We start from the raw sequence: 21,256 nt of genomic DNA, 5'->3' as shown, positions 1-21,256 counted from the left end.
CCCGTTGTAATGAACCTCCCTGGGGGCCTGAGCGCACCATGTGAAGACGCCTTAGTACCAGAGCGATTCATTACCTCGGAAATGTGAGCTTTTGTTCCGTTTTCAGCAGAGCCCCATTAATCTTAGGCTGCCTCCTGGCATGCAGGCCAGGTACTGCTTAGGTAATTACAGTTAATCATCATTCAGACGTGCACATGGACCACGGGTTCCTCGGTGGCTTGCATGCAGGGGCACATCTACCCCCTTTACACTGTTGTTTACCCCCCCCCCCTCTTCAACTGTAACTCCGTGTCCCAGTTACACCATAAAAAGGCTTTTTTTTTCTGTTTTTGTCCTGGAAACCGCACTGCAAGAGTTTAGGTGATGTGTGCAGTAAGATTTTGGCTCCAGTTGTGCAGAAGCCTCCCCTGCACTAAGAAGTAAACATCGCAGCTCCGCCTCTCCCGCCAAACATTTACACCGTCCAACTGTCACCGTTGCACATTAACCGGAGCCTACTGTTCACCTGCCGTTTATGATTGTGATTAATGGACGGATTATAAGAAGGATGATTTTCAGGAGCAACAAGCAGAAAGAGGCCATCTGTATCTCGGCTTCCCCCGTGGCAGAGGGACACGCCGAGATGGATAACTTCATCACCGAGGTTCCCACTGTCACGGAAAAAACCTGGAGAGCTAGTTGAAATGTTTATATTTACAGCTGAAACAACAAGCATAATATTTCACTAGTCGATTAGAAAAGAATTAATTGTCAAAAAGTTGTATTTGATGAAGTGTTGGTCAGTCCACCGCCTTGATCCAGACTGAAATATCTCACCAACTACTGCATGGATGGCTTTGACATTATGTACTGACACTGATGGTCCCCCAGTGGAGGAATCCTAATGACTTTGTTGTTCCTATCCCAGAGTTTAGTAAAGCTCTAAAGAACAATATGAGCTCAGTTGCTGGAAGATTTAGTTGAGAGTGTGATAACCCAAACTGCATTATTACATAATTTCATGAGAGATTCAAAGATTATTTCCACTCTAAAAACAATAAAGCATTACCAGAAGTTTATCATTGAGTATCTCTAAAATATTCAGTTAGCATTTGCATAAAAAGGATATACAGGGAAAGTTTACCCAGTACACAGTTGTCATCAATATTTGATGTAATTTTACTTTTATGATGTACATAAAACTACCTGTTTTACTTCTGCAACAGTTCAGTCATTTCTCATGTCTCCCAGAATGTGTTTTTCCTCTGAGAATGTACCTAATAATGCAGCATTCAGCCGTAGATTATACATCCAGTAGATTAGAGTCAACATACAGGAGGAGAGGTTGTATATTAAGAGCAAGTTAAAGGGAGAAATTCATTGTACGAAGAGTCACAGAGTTCGTGTTGTTCACCCACAGTAGCAGGAAACAGACTAGAATATGTGTCAAGAGTTGCAACTCTCATTTTGACTGTTGAATATCGATGCAAAATACCGGTTTATGATTTTACTGGTTAGATTTTAACTCTGTTTTTTTTACTGTTATATGGTATTTAGATTTCTTTTGAGTGGAATTTTCCTTTGAAGCAAAACTTATCTTGAAACTACGGCCTACCATGTTTCTTTTCACTTCTGCTATGAGTCATTTTGTAAGTGTCGGTGTCATGTTTAAAACTGATTTTGGAACAAAACCCTTCAGCTGTGTAGTTTCCCAAAAGAACATTCAGTCAGTCATCCATTCAATAGAAGAGGGAAAAAAAACAAAAAAAACCTTCAGCGTCTGGGGACACTGTGTGAAGACTCTTGATCAGCTCATTGTTGCACATTCCTCCAAGGAGAAGCCACAAGCTCTCTGTGTATTGATTAACATTTTAGATATGAGCCAAGAAGAGAATCAATGTGTCCTGTTCTATTAGCAAAACGTGCCCTTAGCGCTTTGTTGTTAGTAATTTGAATGAAGATAAACTCAGAGCTTAAAGGCAGCAGCGGCAAATGAGATACTGTTGGTCTGGTTGACCTTCTTCAAGGAGAACAAAAGCGAGCTTAGACTAACTCAAACAAGACCATTCTGTTGTTTGACTTCCTTGATAAAAAAAACAAAAAACTCCCCGAGATCGTAATGATGGCAAAGTATGCTGAAGACATTTGGGTCCCGTCTGTTGGAAATGAGAAATGAGTGAGGGCAGCCGCCTGTTATCTGATGTCACACAAGAGATGAAAGCTTTTCTCAGGTTTGTTTCGCACTTGTTGGGTTGTGTACTGTTTACAAAGGAGGAGAGAGCAGAAAACAAAGATGTCCTGACAGTGTCGTCATCCAGTGGTGCAGAAACACTTGTGCATGCACAGAGTAAATTCTCTCTCTTTTTTTTTTTTTTTTTTTTTACAAACAAGAATATGTGCAAGGATATCTGAATCCTGTTTGTGTGCAGGTCACCCAACGGTCTTGTTTGGACATCGTTTGTTCCTCAGTCAGAAAGCACAAAAAGACCTACAGACAAGATCGTTAAAGGATACGTTTGCTGATATTCTGTACTTCCTTATTGTCAACTAGAGTGGAAAATATTGACAGAAAATGAATCATCAACTATTTCCATAATCAAATAATCATTTTAGCCTTTTTTTTAAAGCAAAAATTCCCCCAAAAACTGCTGGTTCCAGCTTCTTAAATGTGAGAATGTGATACTTTTCTTTGTTGTACATTATAGTAAACTCTGGATTTTGAAATGTCGGTCGGACCAAAAACACATTTGGAGATGTAAAGTTGGTCTGTGGGAATTTATGATGGCCATTTTTCAATATTTACTGACATTTTACAGACAAAATGATTAATTGAGAAAATATTAATCGATAATGAAAATAATCGTCAGTTGCAGCCCCTTTGTCAACAAATGAGTATTGAGGTATTGGTACGTCTGTGCCTGACAAAGAGCTAATTTGGGCTCTAAATATTGTACTTTTTACTTAAGTAATAACATAGAACTTTTAAAGGGAGCTTTTATCAGTGTTGTGAGCCCTCACCACACATAAATTACTGTCAACAAATCCCATGAAAAGACCAAAACCAGCAATAAATTGATCCTAAGTACTAAGTTTTGTCTGTGTATCCAAAGTCTGATACACAGATATGTTATTCCTCTGTGCCACAGACCTCTGTTGTTGTCCAAAAAACTATGAAAAAAAAAACAATGAGCCACATCGTTGCACTGGGTGATGTGTTCCTTTATTACCATGAACATGGGCACTGTAGTTAATTTTGAGTTTATCCCACATACATCAACCTGCTGCTAGAAATACTCACTAACAGCACCAAATCTGAGGCTGAAAATAATTCTCTATTTCTGGTGAGAAACTACAGTGACCAACTAATTTTACCCTTTTGAAAAAATAAAGTTCACAATCTGTTTTTAAAAAATGTTCAGTAGAAATGTGCTACAGGAAGGCTGAGGAAGTCTGAAAGTACTAAGAGACAGACTAACACATTGTTGGTTTTGGTCTTTTTGGGATTTGTTGACAATAAGGAAAGTTATAAAATATTGCCAGCCTTATCCTTGAAAATTTTAGAGATACTGAATTATCTTTTTTTCCAAGTAAAACATTATAACACAGAAAGAAGCTTTCACTGATTTCCGACTTGAACGTCACAGGAGGAACTAGTTAAGGAGAACACCTTCCTCAATGAGGCTTCACAGATTGATTGATTTTACCTTTGTGTCCTCACCGCTGCCACCTTAAAACCGCGAGACACCTGTCCCTTTGTGTGGCACTTTACACACACAAACACACACATATACGCACACACACACACGTGTACACACCCACTGAAAACCTCCGGGGGTTTCTGCCCAGTCATTTGGCACATTTTTGATGTTGAATCAAAAAAGACTAAATGAGAGAGTGAGGAGGGAGAGAGAGCATTCTAGGCTTTCCACTCCAGTGAAAGGCACTCTTTGTTGAGCACTGTGCAACCCCCCCCCCCCCCCCCCCCTCCCCTCCACCAGCCTCCTCCCTCCATATCCACCCTTCATCCCCCCCCCTCTTCCCTCCCTCCCTCCCCTCCAAAGCCCGGGCGGATTTTTCATTAAATGCTATCAGAAATGTGACTGGTCCTATTCATGGGCAGATGGAGGGCTGGCTGTGCGGCTGGAGACCAATACCTTCACTGGAGAATGACAGGAATCTGGACTGTAGGTGGAGGTCTGTGTGGATAGAGCAGGCTGTACACTGTAGAGGACCTGAAGGGAAGAGAAAAAAAAGAAAAAAGAAAAGAAGGTGCATCACTTATTTGTTTTTTATTACCTCCTCACATTCCTGTTTCTAAGGGTTTCATTGTGTGTGAGAGCCACAAAACTTGAATATGTTTGATATATTCCTCTGCACCGATGTGTTCTCGCACCAGTTTTCTCCAGTTAGACCTCCTTTGTTTGCAGTGAAAAGAAAAAACAACCTCACATTTGTTATAGTCAACGGCAGCTCAGTGTTTTCTCTCCTCTGTCCTGACGCTCCTCCAAATAAGAACTCCTTGTCCTCCTTTAAAAAAAAAAAAAAGAAGCTACTTAAAGAGTTAAGAGCACTCCGCCTAAACAAAACAACATATTGTGCCACTGTTTCCTCAGACAAACAAGGTGACCAGATCCATCCGCTGTTCATTTCTCACCAAAAGGAAGAGATGAACCTCTCATATTGTTAGAGAGCGGTCGATTATGTCATGGGACAATGGGAGGCAGCAGGTTGGAAGAAAAACACAAACAATGATTTCCGCAACAGCAATTTAATCCTCTGGCGTTAAAACCTGACACAAAGTGGACAAAGGCGAGGAGGCTGGCACGAATAAACCCCAGAATCTGAAGATTAAGCAAAAAAAAAAAAAAAGAAAAAAAAAGAGGATCCTTTGTGTAAAAAGGTCCTTTATCTGCTTTTGAAGTCGGTGAGACCTGCCAGCCGTCCTCAGCCTCTCTTTGTAAGCGGCCCCCATGTCCCACAGCAAAACCACCACCTCACTTTCATCTGCCCGTCATCTTAGGGGGCAATTAATGCCATTCAGGTCTACCCACTACAGAGAGAGAGAGAGAGAGAGAGAGAGAGAGAGAGAGAGAGAGAGAAAGATGGTGGGAAGGCTCATCTACTTGTTGAAGCAGGGACTTGACAACAGTTTAGTGTAGCCTAATTTGGTGCATATAAGGCAAGTGACATTTCTTGATCTGATAAAATTCGGCGCTGCTCTCCTTCTCCTGTTATTATTTATATTTGATTGGGCTTCTGTTTACAGGCAGGCAGTGTGAAAACCAGCCAGGCTGTTGCTTAATGAATATTTCCCTGCCTCAACACAATAAACCTCCCATGATAGCCCCGTGAATAACACCCCGCTCCGCTCTGCGATTCCGCTGTACGGCGACGTGCAATAACTCCCGACTCATACTTGATAAAGCTGCATGTGGGGAGAAGCCCTGGGTTTTATCATTGACCTTTTCGCTCTCTGCTGTAGTTCCTTTACTCTGGGGACTCCCACTGTTTCTCCTTTGCTGTTCTAATACAGTGGCCCCGGCCTCGGCGTCTGCAAGAGGCAGGGGAAATAAAGCCTCCATTTGCATTACGTAATTTCATGCATTATTCAGAGCTTCAGAGAATCATTTCACCTAGACAACTCCTCAGAGGGCAGTGAGGAGATAACTGTTAGTGACAGGACTGGCTCATGAAATGCAGAGTGACTTAACCACCCAATCTGCAGATATTACCCCAGACTGAATTGGAAATAGACACCGGCACGCTCACACGAATTGCGCTTGCACAAAGTACACACTTGCTGTTATTTTCACTTCACTTACTCTTTTTTATCACTGAGGGGGAACAAGTGATATCAGATGCACATTTTTACGGTATATCTGTTTCATGATGCTCTTGATACTTCAAAGGGTTTCAAAAAAAACATGGAAAACTACAGCAGAGATGAATACTGCTGTATGGGTATGAGTTGATCGGGCTTTTTCTTTCTTACACACACACACACACACACACACACAAAAAAAAAAACACACAAAAGAGGCAAAGATTTAGATTTCAGATACGGTTAGATAATGATGTTCTATTTCTGCTCGTGCTTGCTTTTCTTAGTGCGGTTTTTCTTTTGCAGCCTGTTATGTTGCAGCCTTGTCAAAACAGAGAATAAGTAAAGATTTTATTGTCATAATCTGTCTGTTTTTAATGGGCTGCATTAGTTTGGGAGCAAAACTCGCAGGAGCAGGGAGTCCATCATGAGGCAAAAGAGAGAGTGCAGACAGGCCAATTAGTGCAATCAAACAGCCACTGTAGCACAGAAGCTGCATAGCAGGGCTGCGCACAGCAACTGGACAGTGTTTCTTTATTGTCCAAGCCTCACAACAGAATAAGAGGCTGAAAGAGCTTGCAGCTCCAATGGTGGTGCAATTGTTATCGCAGCCGGGGAACACTGCAACACGAGACCACTGAGAAATAAAGCTTTCTCCTTCTAATCATAGACAATAGAGTGTATTTCATTAAGCCAGATAATGGTGTGTGCATTTCATTACCATAGATAACTAGGAATATTTAGATGAGGGATGAGGTGCTCATAAAGCGCCAGTTGGTAGCCATGGTAACCTGGATCTTGGCAAACAAAAGAGTCGGGGAGAAATGTTTGCTAGGGGATGGAAAGAAATGGGGGAAACAGAGAAAAAGAGGGAAGAGAGGCAGACTGAGAGGAACCGCAGAGCTAAACACGGTCCCAGGCCAAAGCAACCAGCCCGACTGCTTGCTTGCATGCATGTTGTTTATCTTCTCGCATTGAAAAAGAGACTCAGGTGATCACTGTAATCCTCCTTTGTTCTCAAAAGTTAAATATGCTTCCCTCTGTAGGATACCCGGGATAATCACATGCTAATGTAGCTGCAGGCCAAATAATAAACTTAATCACCCAAATGTGGAAATCAATGTGCGGTAAGGAAACCTATCCATCCATCGTGCTCTGCTCTTATGAATATTACAACCCCCGCCCCCTTCTCTCCCCCCCAATGCCTTCCTCATGCTGCCAGTCAAACCTGACTTTATGTTATGTGAATTTCAAATGAAGACGCCTCTGACAATAAGAAGGGCCTCAGAGCCTAAATCAGCTCCAAACCGTGACCTTGACCTTGGGAGATGGTGCTCATTCATCGTGTTTCAGAGCTGTCAGTTTGAGGATACAAACCAGGTCAGGTTATATTACTGTGGATGACACTAAGGCAATGAAAATCCATTTCTTTTTGGCAGCATGCGGCGTTAAGCCCTGCTCCTCGGATATAAGTCTGTCATTATTAATGTAGAAACATTATTTGTGGCTGGAAAATTAAGGGTTGGAGTGAATGAAAACTCAATACGGCTGATTTGGCAGTTGCAAAAATATAACACTGATTATGACGGCTCCCATTTTTCATCATAATTAGCCAGTCGAGCCGTCGTACCGAGTTACAGCTGCGTCATTTAATTCAACAGATTAAAACAACATCTTGTGATACTCAAATTAATACTTCTTTTCAGACGACAACGGAAAAAACAACTAATCGATTAATCAGGAAAACAAGATTAATCGATGATGAAAATCATTGTTTTGCTCCTGGATTGTTTACATTTATTCTTTCGATGCATCATGAACTTCTATCCTTATCTCCTCCTGTCATGATTATGAAAAATTCCCACAGCAGATGACGCAGAAAACAGAAAATAACTGCACATGACCTATAAACGGAGTTCGGCCCATTAGGTGAAAGCGGATAGCGGCCCATATGGACGACTGTGTTCTCGTTACTCCTGATACTCCACTTTAACAGGAATGTAGCACTGCTGTCGGGACCTTTGATCTACATAAAATTCAGCCTTTTAAAACTTTCATTTATCGTGGGAACCGTTTCACTGAGCATACACTGACTCACTAACTTTCGTCACATTTGGCAACACTTGTTTATATTTGGGGATCTGAGACTCTCAAACTGTTACTTCGACGTGAGATGCTGCAGCATTTTTTTTAGAGCTTTGTTCATAACATTTTAAGATCTGAGGTTGAAACTCTGACTACATGAAGAAGTATTTTGTTCCTTTTTTAATGGATATAAAACAGTAAAGTAGGAATAAGGGTTAGGCTGATATATTAGTCTCATATTTATTAAAAATTGGCCACAGTAAACAAGATGCAAGTTCCTCACACATCCAAAAAACAACATAAACATCGGCCATTTCAAATGTCAGTACCAAAAAAAAAAAAAAATCTCAGTATTGGCCTTCAAAGGCTCTGTTGGAAATATGATCTGTGATAATACTCCAGCATTCCCCCGTCCTAAGAAACCTGAGAGGGCACCATTTGCCTGGGATCAGAATTAAGGCTTTTTTTTTTTTTTTAATCTAAACATGGAAAACCCACATGGAACCTGATTTTTCCAGTTTGAACAGCAGTGAAAACATCTGACAAACCACACAGGTGAAAAACACACACACACACACACACACACACACACACACACACACAGCAGGGTGAATCCAGCCTGCGACAGTCAGGCATGATAATGTGGATTCCCCTGATGATGTGTGGAACCAGACTCCAGTCTTGGCCCACAGTAATAAGATCAGCTTGTTTGGGCCTGACAGGCTGAGCTTCTCTCAGGGTGGCCCATCTGGCCACTGCCCAGGCCGCGGCGCCAGCCACCGGCTCCGCTGTGCGGGGACCCATCTGTGGTCCTGTGTGGTATCGACCATTACACCGCCAGGCCTGTCCTGACACATGGGTCCACTGGTCTGTGTGTGTTCTGCAGATGGGATAGTGGGTCAACAAATAGCAAATCACTCTCAGCGATTATTTTAACCCGCCTGAGGTGTACAGATGGGCAGGATTTACCGCAGCGATTTGCTTCAGATGGCTTCAGGTGAAAAGTTGTTTGATGCAAGAAAGAATGCAGAATAAAGGTAAAAAGGTAAAATCTTCTGAGACGGTTTTAATTTCATCATTCTTGGCCAAACACAACCAGGGGCTGCAGCTAACGATTATTTTCATTATCGATTAATCTGTCACTTATATCCTAGATTCATTGATTAGTTGTTTGGTCTATTAAATGTCAGAAAAAATTATGAAAAATGTCAGTCAGTGTTTCCCAGAACCCAAGATGATGTCCTCAAATGTCTTCTTTTGTCCTGACCAACAGTCCACAACACAAAGATATTCAGTTTTCTGTCATAGAAGACTAAAGAACCCAGAAAATATTCACATTTGAGAAAGTGGAATCAGAGAATTTGGTATTTTTTCTCTCAAAGAATGACTCCAAAAGATTAGGCCTAGTTGATTATCAAAATAGTTGGTGATTAATTTAATAGTTGGAAACTAATCGTTAACATGACATCACACTGGTATGTTTCCAGCATCTACTAATGGTCAGTAATCACACAGGCAGCTCAAGTAGAGAAATTTCAACACTTAAATGGAATCAAATAGGCCAATCAATCTGATAATCTTTCCTTTGACTTTTTCATTACTGCATTATAATTACGACACCTGAATTTTTGATCAAGATATTCACACTCACACAGAACATTTATAAAAATGGAGACTTGCCTGTTGAGCTGTTAATATACAGAGTAATGTTATGTCTGACAGATAAATCTGTCGCTCAGCCTTTCAGTTTTTGTTTTCAAACCGAGACACCTGCACTATCAACTCCACCAGGCCAAACACAAGCAGCTGGAACAAACACAGTACTGGATTTTGGAGATGAATTCACTAAATGCAATGCAAAAGGAGAATGGGAGAATGCCATCCGGCCTCGAAAGCAACACACCCAAATTTGTTTTATCTCCTTCCCCAAAGTGTAGATTTTCTTTCTAATTTAGTTTTCTGAAATCGAATAGGAAATGTGAGATGCAGACAAGATGATGGCTACACAGCTGAAAGATCATAAGAGACATCTGAGCATGAATTAATATGAGACAAGACACATCTGCCTCAGAGAAGTAATGGTCTGTGTGGTACAAGAGCATGGAGTTTACTGCATAGAGCACAAACAACTGTCAAAGTTTGTACAGAGATTCATGGTTCCCAGAAGATAAAGCTTACTGACCATTTTCCTTTGGCGCCGACCATCAAGTAATAATTTTAAATTTGTCCAATACCTTCATTTATGACCAAATACCTGCAAAACTAATGACATTCCCATCTGCCTCTGCTGTACTTTGTGTCTAAGGCTAATTAGCAAAAGTTAGCATGCTAATGCGCTAAAATGATATTGTGAACATGGTAAACATTACCTGCTAAACATCAGCATGTTAGCATTTTTAGCATGTTAACAAAGCACCACTGTGCCTAAGTACAGCCTCACAGAGTCATTAGCATGGCTGTAGACTCTTAGTTTTGTTATTTTTGCAAACATTTTTCATATTATTAATAATAATTTTTTGATAGGTTGAGTCACACAGTAGTAGGCACAGCCAAAGTCAGTTGAACTGAACTTTAACCGAAGCCTAAAGAGAAAATGTTGAAGTAGGAGAGAACGCTAAGCATTACTGAGGGTAGTACTTTTGCTGCTAACTGAAAACAATTGGGGAGCTAATTAGTCAAGCTGGCCTTAAATTTCAAACAGATTTACTGCATAGAAAAAAGCGGGATGCTGTTAAATGCTCAATTCATGCAGGCACTAAAAGGCTCAATGTTCACAATACCAGACTCGGACTAGCAGCTACTCAGGTTGCAACGGCGATACATGTTTGGCGCCGCTTTGTCTCAGGCCTCATCAAGACGTTTATGCTGACGTGTCTTTGTTTGGGAAGCCTACTCTTCCATGTATCTGGGTGGATTCCCGGAAACAATTCTACTACTGTACAGCCATCTGTAAGCTAGCTAGTCTTATAAAATCTGTGAATGATAGAAAACTGTAGTTGGCGTTTGTTTCTCATATTTTGAGCAGTTACTTCCTTTTTACTGAGGTTTGCTGGATAGCCGTGCTTCTTTGGCTCGACCCATTGAGGTTGAGTTCAACCAATAAGATTATTTCCCCAAATGTGTTTGTAATTGAGGGATTTTTCAGCAGACTTCAATCTGCAGCCAACCTAATGTACAGCTCTGGGACAACAAGATCTCACAAGGGGAAAGTGTAAGATAATGTGGACAGCCACTAATAAACCTTTTACCTTTCATATACACATTCGACACTTAATAGCACTATGTCACAACCCATTAGCTCCATACTGCATATATTTTAAGCATGGGTGGCCACAGTGGCAATTAAATCCCTGGCAGTGCTAGTGTTAGCATTATGCTTCAACCATAAAGTGAAAGCACATATCAGCATTGTTTTAGTAGAGGTTATTTCTACCAGGCTTAAACACTACAAGAAGTTAAAACGCCTTGCAGTCCACTCGCCTGGCTGCACAGTTTAAAAGCTCAACATGGTGTGTGGGACAATGGCGGCTCTCGAAAGCATTGTGGTAATCAGGGCCGATGGAATTTTCCCTGCATCATTAAAAAGGGATTGGTCTGTTCACTGCGTTCATGGGAAGTACCGTTAGTTAACCCAACAAAGGTGCTCTGGCTGAGGACCCCCAGAGATGAAGGGCATCGCAGGGGCTCGTTGAATCCACCTCTAATCCTCTCGGCCCCATTGTACCGATACACTCTAAGCCCTTTGACCACTTCCCGCTCTAATCTCTGCAGATTTGGGTGAGTTAAACAAGTTTCTGATCCATGGGCCCGCAACCTCCCTCCTCCTCCTCCTCCTCCTCCTCCTCCTCCTCCTCTCCTTCCTCCTTCTTCTCTGCTCTCCTTGTGGTGACAAGTTCAGTTACAGCAACTGGCTTCAACAGAGAGTTTTTATTCCCTTAACAGTAATGATGACTGTCATTTATGAAGCACTTCTAAAACCAGTATTACAAAGTACTTTCCGAACAGAAACTGAGAAGATGAGAATAAAAAATGAGAACAGGAAAGAATAAATTAAATAAAATGCTATCTCTAAAAATGTGTTTTGAAAGGTGATTTAACAGTAAAGGAAACTGTAAAGAGAATGACAGGGTGCCCTTGTGTTTAGGGATTATTAATGTGCCTAAAAAGTTTGCCTCTACATTTTTTGCATATCTTACAGACTTATGTATTTTCAACAAGGCAGCAACTAATGATTGTTTTTATTACTGATTAATCTACAGATTATTTTCTTCATTAAACAGTTAATCACTTGGTCTATAAAATGTCCAAAAATTGTGAAAAATCACAATTTCCCCAAAAATGAAGGTGATGTCTTCAAATTGTTTGCTTTGTCCAACCAGAGAAAACCACCAAATCCTCACATTGGAGTAGCTGGAACCAGAAGAGAAATTATTTAAATGATTAATCGTTAAAATCGTTTCTTATTAAATCGTTTCTAACTGATTAATCGACTAATCGCTTCAGCTCTGATTTGCGAGGACTGAAAGACTTTTTAAAGAATATTTAACATGAATTTGACCCAAATAAAGAGTTAAATATGTCAAAATATTCAAGATTATATCTAATATACTGATATTCAACTGCATATTTAGGTATTCATTCCATTCAGTCCCATCACTTCCACTATGTCAAGCGGATATTGTGTTTATGTGCGTGAATACATGAGTGCCTAGCTGCCGGTTGGTGTGGGTGGAGTTTTAGGGTGAGTCATCTTGAGCCCCCATTCAGAGAGCTGCTGGTTGTGACAAAGCACTTGACAGGCCGAAAGACACCCCCTAATTTCAGGTTGACCTTGGCTTGTTTAGCATTCCCTATTGCTGCTGGTGACAGTGACACGTGTCTGGGGTTGGGTTGACTCTAGGAGCCGGGGTCTGGGGGGCAGCAGAGGGTGTGTGTGTGTGTTTGTGTGCGAGTGTGTGTGTGTGCAGATGGACGGACCGTTAGGGATGCAGCCCTGTATTCCCGAGAGAGGAGGCAGAGGTCAGGGATCAAAGCCCCAACTGACTCCCCACCTAGCTCTGTGTCTGGGGACGTTCGGAGATCCAGAATGAATTCCAGCTCTGGCCGACCACATTATGCAGTTTATGCAATTAATGCAGCGACAGGAATGGCAGGGGTCTGTAGGAGTGGTGGGCTGTTTGTGTGTGTGTGTGTGTGTTTGTGTGTACCAGGTATTCCTCATGTTGTGGGGACTTAAATCTGTTTACACAGTCATGTTGTGGGGACTCGCCTCCTTTATGGGGACAAAAAGCAAGTCCCCTTAACGTAAATCACTAATTTTAGAGTGAAGGCTTGGTTTAAAGTTGAGCTAAGTTTAGGATATGTTAGATTAGGCATGTTATGGTTATCATTAATGTTAGGATACGTGTGCAGGAAATGAATGTAAGACCATGTAATGTCCTCTTAAGTGATGGAAACATGACTGTGTGTGTGTGTGTTTGCATGGAAAGGAGTGTTGTGTGTGTGTGTGTGTGTGTCTCTTGTGCCAGGCCGTTGTGGCTTGCACAATGTAGCAGTGCAGCTGGCATGTGCTATACACACACACACACACACACACACATACACACACACACAGCAGAGTCTAGAGAGGTCTTTTAATTAAGGGATTTGTTAATTTTCTATTCAACTTGACAGTGATGAATGGGGGAGCGGTGCCTGCCCATCTCAGCCTCGGCTGTTCGGCAGGCAGAGCTGCCTAGGAGGCCTCCGGGTGCGATCATCACACTCTGAAACCGTATTTACACATAAAGATTTTTAACCCTTTGGAATCCAGACTCATTGTGTTAACTAAAGCTCAAAAAAAAAAAAAAAAAAAAACCCTACTAGATGTGGCACTCACACTGTAGCAGCATGTGTGAAGGCAAGATAGAGCTGAGAAGTAAACACACATTGTATGAACAAAGAAGGATTTGTAACTGCTATTTGGCTACGACGGAAATAACACTTGGACTCTTTATTGTTCTTTTGGCCAGTTAGAGGTTTGAGCTTATCATGCACTCTCTTTAAGTTCCTTAGCTTGAAACATCTGTTAAATGCCTGAAACATAAATTATTTCCTACATGTCTGCTTTGGAAAAAAAGTCAAACATTTCTCAAACACTGATAATTATATCCTCAAATACAAAGCCTGTATCCTAGAAATGACTGTTTGTACTGCTAATCTGCAACAGTATGTAAATATGTTTTAGAGAAATGTAATGTTGCCTGAGTTACATTTTTTTTTTTAACAAAATAATTAAGAAACATTCTTTGATGAACATATTTACCAAAAACATCTTATATTTGTTTACACCACAATTCTTGCAATACAATATCAACTTAAAGGAAATAAAGTGTGATTAGCATTTTTTATGGTTAAGTTTAGCACTTGGTTAAGATTAGGAAAGGATCGTCGTGGTTAAATAATGAAAAAGTCAAAAAGTGACTTAAAGCACAAGGCAAGAGTTTCTTTTTTTTTTTTTTTTTAATTTACTATTAATATATAACTGGAACCACAATCTTCCTCTAACCTTAAACAAAGCGCTTTTATTGCCTGAACTTGTGTTAAAAGTCCTACATTTGTACACAAATGACTATTTGCAAGAAATTAAATGTTTTTGTTTTGTAATGTGTGTTTTTTTTAATATATGTATTACAGAATCTGCTTTGATTCAAGACTAATTTAAATCTGACACTGCAGTGAAATATTATCTAAATTAAAATTTGAACATGTATGTATTAAAAAGACTTTTAGACAACTGCAGAACACTGATAAGAGCACATTACTGCTCTTATTAAAGCTTTATACTGACTTTCATTTAGTTATATAATAGATTTTAAAGTACTGCTGCTACTTTGTAAATCATTTAACAGCCTAGGACCTAAATACTATCTGATATACCTAAAAAAAATATACATGAAGTACTCCAGGTCCTTTAGGAAGCAGACAGCTAAAAGTACCTTGAGTCATACTTTCAAGTCTAACCTCAGGATGGTCTTGTTTCTCAGTTTATCTTGTTTCTTTGATTTATTTATTTCTCTACTGCACTTTGGTTTCCTTTATTAAATTAGGATGATTTATTACTACACTAAAACACTACTCCCTGTCTATTAATTTTTGGACGGTTTTTATTCTATTAAACTTTTATTTCCGTTTTGTTTTAATGTTCTTTGCCTTCTGTGAAGCACTTTTTAAATTCTCCTGGTGCTATATAAACAAACTCGCCCCAGCTCCTACTTTCATGCCAGAAAGCATTCTGTAATATCAGCTGCTGCCTTCTTTTTTTTTTTCATTGGGACTCTGAATTAAACTCTTCAAATGTAAAAATGAATGTATTTCATATTCATTATCAATACCTTCTTTGTTGCTGCCAAATACGTTTTGCATTAAGAGTAACATAGGCACCCTGAAGCAGCAGAGCCACATGTCATATTGGCCCCCATGCAATTTATCTATTGTGATATGGCAGCCATTCATCTTTTAAATGCTCTCTCATGATTTCCTTTGTGCATGCAGAGGCGGAGGTGACCTTGAAAATGGACCATGTGGTGTATTCTGATGATAATTTATTCTTGAATGCAAGAAACTGTCTCACTAACATGATTTTCTTCATGCTTTGTGCTGTCTACACTCGCTGGAAACTTTTATAGCAGCGGCTAAATGTATTCTCTTCACAAAGGACCCATTTCAAGATTTATAGGGCCATGCAAATGTTGGACACGATGAAGATTTTAGATTGATTCAAAGTGAGGCTTTTTCAACTTCAGTCCTTTTTGTGACACTGAATACAGACCTGGAAGTGGCTCAAAACATACTCACAAAGAAAACAACATAGAATCCAGAAGAACATGAAGAGTTACGCTTTAATTATAGACTGAAGTCTTTATAAATTTCTCTGTGACACTAAATCACGGGGTCGTTTTTCAGAGACTCACTGAAAGTCTGCGGTGGACCCGATATTGATTATTTCATGAATGAAAACCCCCCACAATGGCAGTAAACGGGATCTCAGCTCCGATTTCTAAAATATTAGACGCGCAAATGACTTTTGTCTCAACTTTGACTGCCTTTAATATTTCACTTGAGTGTGTGACAAAAATAGTAACATAGTCATTGTCCCAGCAGTCAGGTCAGTTATCAAGCTCTTTTTTTTTTGTGAGCCTGCTTTACTGGGCTTTGACTGACGCACACATGCACACACACACACACACACACACACACACATGCGACACACTCCGGTTTAATGCATATTAATGAAGTTAAACGGCCTGCTGTAGAGAGGAGACAATGGAGCAGAGGAGGGCTGGTTGTGAGCACAAAGCCGTGGACTCAGGGGAAGCAGAACAGGTGCATGGAGGACATTATGGCTCCATGTGGAACGACTCACTATAGGTTCATCAGTACAGGAAGGCATCTATTAAAGTGGTCATGTGCACAATCCTGATTTTTCTGTCTTCATCTTCGGTGCCAAAAGGTCGTTTTTGTGGTTTTACTGCACCATATGTTCTGGAGATCTCCTACCAGTCAAACAGTGAGGGCAGCACCGTATCATGTCTATTTCCTTAAGTTTTCCGTTGATGTTTCTGTAGGTGGCGCTCTTTTCTTTGTCTCTGCAGACATGGATACGCTACTTGTTATGAAGCTTTTACCTGGTGCAGGCTACTGAAGAAGAGTACATCAGTAAGAAAAATTAATCCCACACAAGAATGGGTGCATTTGTTTTTATAATGAACAAACGTGATAAAAACTATTGTTCCCATTCTGTATGTGATCTGTGACCAGCAGGCTGCACATGCTTGTTTATTGTCTATAATGTGTTAAAGTGTTAAACTGCAGTTGCAAATTCTGTCTCTCTCTTGCTATAGTTCTCAAAGACCTTTTAAAGAGAAACTCCAATGATTTTAAACATGATGATCAATTAACTGGTCATGGTTAGTTGGTGTTACTCAGCTTGTGAAAACAGTTTCATAATGTCTTCTGTGGCTCTGTAGCAGCTTTGTCTAATCTGAGAAAATAACCCTAATGATGTAATCAGGGTTATTTTATTCCAGCTTGGCCTTGATCAACATCTGACCTTAGACCATATTCAGATTGACCCCAACGTGGGACGAAAGGTCAACGTGTCTGGGCTTCTGCTCAATTGATTTTTAGCACTGAAAAACAAAAAGATCTGTCTCCCTCATCAGTCCCTAAACTTTATGCAAAGTTTCCCTTTAACCAAACTGCTGGGAGCAAACAAAGCATCACACATACTGGCAGTTTAGAAACTGTAGATTGAAAACATTTCCGGTCCTGGCTGCAAATGTAACAACAATTGCAAGTTACAAAATAGACATTTTGGCTGATTACTCTCCAAGCCCTCTGCTTTAATTTAAGAATGCATTAACAACCTTAGAAATAACTTAATGATGAGGACAAATACAGCAGTCTCTCTCACAACCAACAGCATAAATAATTCTCTTGTAACACAAAAAGATAGTCTTCTATTGATAAAAGGATTCATGTTCTATGAGGGAAAATGATTTTCCCAGCTCAATGACTCCCTGCCTTGACTCTGTAGACCCTCCAATGGGGCCAGCTAGATAATCAACTTGAACCAAACCACGCCCCTCTGTTTTATTCCGGGGAACTTATCAGCGCCTACATGTTGAGTGCTCTGCATACGAGACCCAGCAAGAGGAGAGAGAAGACCACCTTCACAGGCTACCCATGCTGACAGACACGCCATCAGAAACGCCTATTCACTTGTGTGGACATTAAACTCTCCCAGCTGTGACAGGATGGATCTTTTAGACCGCGGCTACTTAGACGCGCGGTCTCCGTATGATTACACCTTTAATTTTTGGAACGACTACCTCGGCCTGTCGACACTTGTCGCCAAAAATAAGATCAACAGCCCGTCCTGTAGTCCCAACTCTATAACCGAGTCTCTTAAAGCGACCCTGGGCTTGGACGATTCTCCGGTTTGCTCCTGCGTAATTGGGCAGGGCAGGGACAGCGACGGACACTTGGACTGCTGCTGCGCGGCCCCGGGCTCCCCGCCGATCTCCATCTATGATCTCAAGGAGCGCATCTCGCTTCTCAGGCCGTACGAACACTTTGCTGGTGATTCTCCGCTTGCAGACAGAGATTCACCCTCCTATAGGGGAAGTTTCCCCGGCCTTGACCTGCTCTCCATGGACAGAAGGCGCAAACAGACTCAGAGGAGCAAGCCGGAGCCGAAGGTGTGCGTCTTCTGTCGGAATAACGGCGCACCGGAGGAGGTTTACGGCACCCACATCCTGAAGACAGCGGACGGCAGAGTCCTGTGCCCCATCCTCCGGGCATACACCTGCCCTCTCTGCAGTGCCAACGGCGACAATGCGCACACCATCAAGTACTGCCCGCTTTCTAAAGATCAGCCGAGCCAGAGAGTGGCGAAGGGAGGCAGAGCGATTGGAAAGAGGCTGAAAATCTTCTAAAGCGAGGACATGAATGAAGTTTGAGCTGCACTGTCTGAAATTACTAGTGTGTATGGCAGTAATTTTTGGCCCCCCACCCACCCCCCATTTTAATGCACAAGACAAGTCTGGAGAGAAAGATTTTAAGAAAATGAGATTTTTATTGAGTTTCTGTATGTGTCACAGCTTCATTTGTAATGTTTTCGTCTATCTTGTAACTCTCTATGGGCACATAGTTTACCCCCCTCCACCCCTCCCACCCCCCCCCCCTCCCTCACCCCCCCTCCAGCACTCTTAAGACTTGGTGATCAAAAATGAACCAAAGTACTGTACAGATCGACCTGTGAATGACCACCTTCATGCTGTAATGAGGAGTTGCTGTGTTTTTCACGAAGCGCAGCGCCAGTGAAAACAGCCCTGTGCATGTCAGCGGGCTGCTTTGGGTTTATGAGATGTCAACGTGAATGAATATGCAGCACTCCCTGATATGAGACGAATGTTTAATCCCATAATTCATTGGCCCCCTTGGATGTATGAGGTCTGACAGGCCACGCAAGATGCAAGATATACTACTACTTTACACCGAGCACACTTTTTTTTCCTGAGATAAAATGTTTTGTACCAAAGGAATACACTTTTGTATTTAGCCTAAACTTAATTCCTGTATTGTTTATATGTTGGATGTCTTATATTCTTTATGTGATTTTATGTGGATAGTATTTTACATATTTCGACTGAATGTAAAACAGTGGAAGGTAGATCTGACGACATGCAGTTCACCTAAATGCTTCTCAAGTAGCTACGAGCTCTATTATTTCAGCTTCCTGTCACAAGTTCAAAAACACAGATGCTGAATTGTTGTTGTTTTTTTTTTTCCATGAGGAAAATGTTCCTGCAATTCTTGTAAATGTATTAAAGGGGGCGAACAACTTCAGCAATGAAAAGCCTGACATTCCAAAGTCTTTATCTGTCAATAGAAATGTTTTATGTACTTATTTTTACCTTATGTATCACTGGGAAATATATTCACTGTAAATGAATAAACATGTACTTTGCATTTGCTTTGACTATATTAGACTACAGCTGACTTTTAACATTATGTCATGAATCACACACTTCACTTCATGTGTCATGATAACTGAAAATGGCATTTTGAGTTGAGATTATTAATCACACAGAGGTGAATAAGCATTTTCACACAACTGTATTTCATCTGAAGACGTCTCTGCACTAGTCACACTGACGTGCAATGCAAATGCGCCACCTAGTGATCAAAACTGTCAATGAAAATATCCCTTAGAATCCACTTCAGGACTTGTACTGCTCGGATAAGCACTGGATTGTTTAATAAATCTATTTGTAATGGAGTTTTAATGATTTATAATCAGTCTTTGTCATGTGAGACTATATCAGGAAGATATTTTCAAGTCAGTTCTAGTTAGAAACATTTAGAAACTACTTGAAACTATTTGAATTGTCTGCGTGTATTCAACCTCACCTATTTGGGAATGACAACATGTGAAAAACACTCAATGCCAGATATTAAAAACAGCTCAGATGCTTTGTGCTACAAAGGCCCTGAATGTTTGCATGTAGATAAGCTTTCTTCTTCTTCTTCTTCTTCTTATTATTATTATTATAGTTTATACATTTTCTTTTTTATTCAAGATTCAAGGTTCATTTTAGACCCCTCACTGCTAAATACATAATGTATTTACAAATATTAAAATATTTACAATTAGAATAGAATAAAATGAACAATATGGCAATCAAACAGAAGAAAGTAAATAAAAGTAGCACTAAATACATTTAAAAAAATAAAAGCTATATTGCACATACAATTGTTACATATACAAATAGTATACAACCACAAGTTTTTACTACATAAATTGCAGAATAAATGTAATATTTACACCCCAACAAAACATCAAATTTTAGTATCAAGGTAAAATTCAGCCCAAAACATCATAAAACTTTTTTCCTTTTATGTTTATAGGATTCTTCACACACCTTGTGGTGGAGAGTTTACTCTTTATGTGCAGTGAAAGACATCTGGTGGTCATATTTTGGTAGATATAGTTCTAGTTTTAACTTCTCACAATTAGATCTGTGGATTCCTGTAAGAAGCTGTATAATAGTTGGACACAGGCACTGCAGTTTGAGTCTTTCATATCACTTGTTTTGGCTCAGTGAGACTTGTTGTCTCACTGAAATGCCATTTGGGATAAACTGCATTTGAGTGATTATCTGAGCTGTCAGCCGACAGCTCAGATAATCAGGAAAATCACACTTAAACTACTGGATAGAAAGATCATACTCCAGCTAAAATAGGGGGAATAAGTTTATGTCCCTTTAAATGTAAAGCGATCAATGAGCTTCATTGACCCCTATTGGCAACTGCTGTGTATTGCAGCAACTTCAACAGAACTTGGAGCATCCCCCTCTGTAGAAGCCTCTAGATGTAACTGACACACATGATGTCACATCCTTGTAATCTAAAATAGAAAAGCAGCTAATTAGAGCAGAGACCTAATAAAATTTTTAGTTTGGCAGATATCAAGATTTATGTTTGTAGACAAAAATTAAGTAATGGAGGACATTTCCTGCATAAGACTGCTTTATCATTTGATTTCTAGGCTTGAAAATAATCATTCTTGAGCTTCTGTACCTGAAAGGTGATTTGTAATTGCTGCTACTTGGATGAAACTCAAATTCTTCTCCAACACACCATGAATAAAGCACGGTGCTTCAATCCCCTAATGTTTTCGGTGATCTTACCTACATCAGGGTGGTGATTTTGATTAACTTGTATTGAAGCTCATGCCGGTCTGTACCTCGCTGTGTGTCAAGTCAGAAAAGGTTATGTTGTCAAACAGAAATTTCAGCTGCTGGTAGGATTTTGTGTAAACTATCA

General features: G+C 40.4%; 2 protein-coding genes across 7 annotated transcripts in view; one reads left to right on the top strand and one right to left on the bottom strand.

Moving 5' to 3' along the window:
* The window catches only part of alms1 (ALMS1 centrosome and basal body associated protein), a 62,715-nt gene that overhangs the window by 34,549 nt on the left and 6,910 nt on the right, over positions 1-21,256 (bottom strand). For all 6 annotated transcript variants that reach the window (XM_042387988.1, XM_042387992.1, XM_042387987.1 and 3 more), the window contains exon 3: positions 4,134-4,211. In XM_042387988.1, coding sequence (XP_042243922.1) covers positions 4,134-4,211 — 78 coding nt within the window. The remainder of the gene's footprint in view (positions 1-4,133; positions 4,212-21,256) is intronic.
* Positions 17,454-18,594, top strand: LOC121880633 (nanos homolog 1-like). Its single transcript, XM_042388000.1, has one exon. The coding sequence runs from the start codon at positions 17,683-17,685 to the stop codon at positions 18,361-18,363; it is 681 nt and encodes a 226-aa protein (XP_042243934.1). The 5' UTR covers positions 17,454-17,682; the 3' UTR covers positions 18,364-18,594.

The sequence above is a fragment of the Thunnus maccoyii genome, chromosome 16 (genome assembly GCF_910596095.1).
Source record: "Thunnus maccoyii chromosome 16, fThuMac1.1, whole genome shotgun sequence".
Classification (NCBI taxonomy): domain Eukaryota; kingdom Metazoa; phylum Chordata; class Actinopteri; order Scombriformes; family Scombridae; genus Thunnus; species Thunnus maccoyii.
This window is presented reverse-complemented; position numbering and strand designations above follow the sequence as displayed.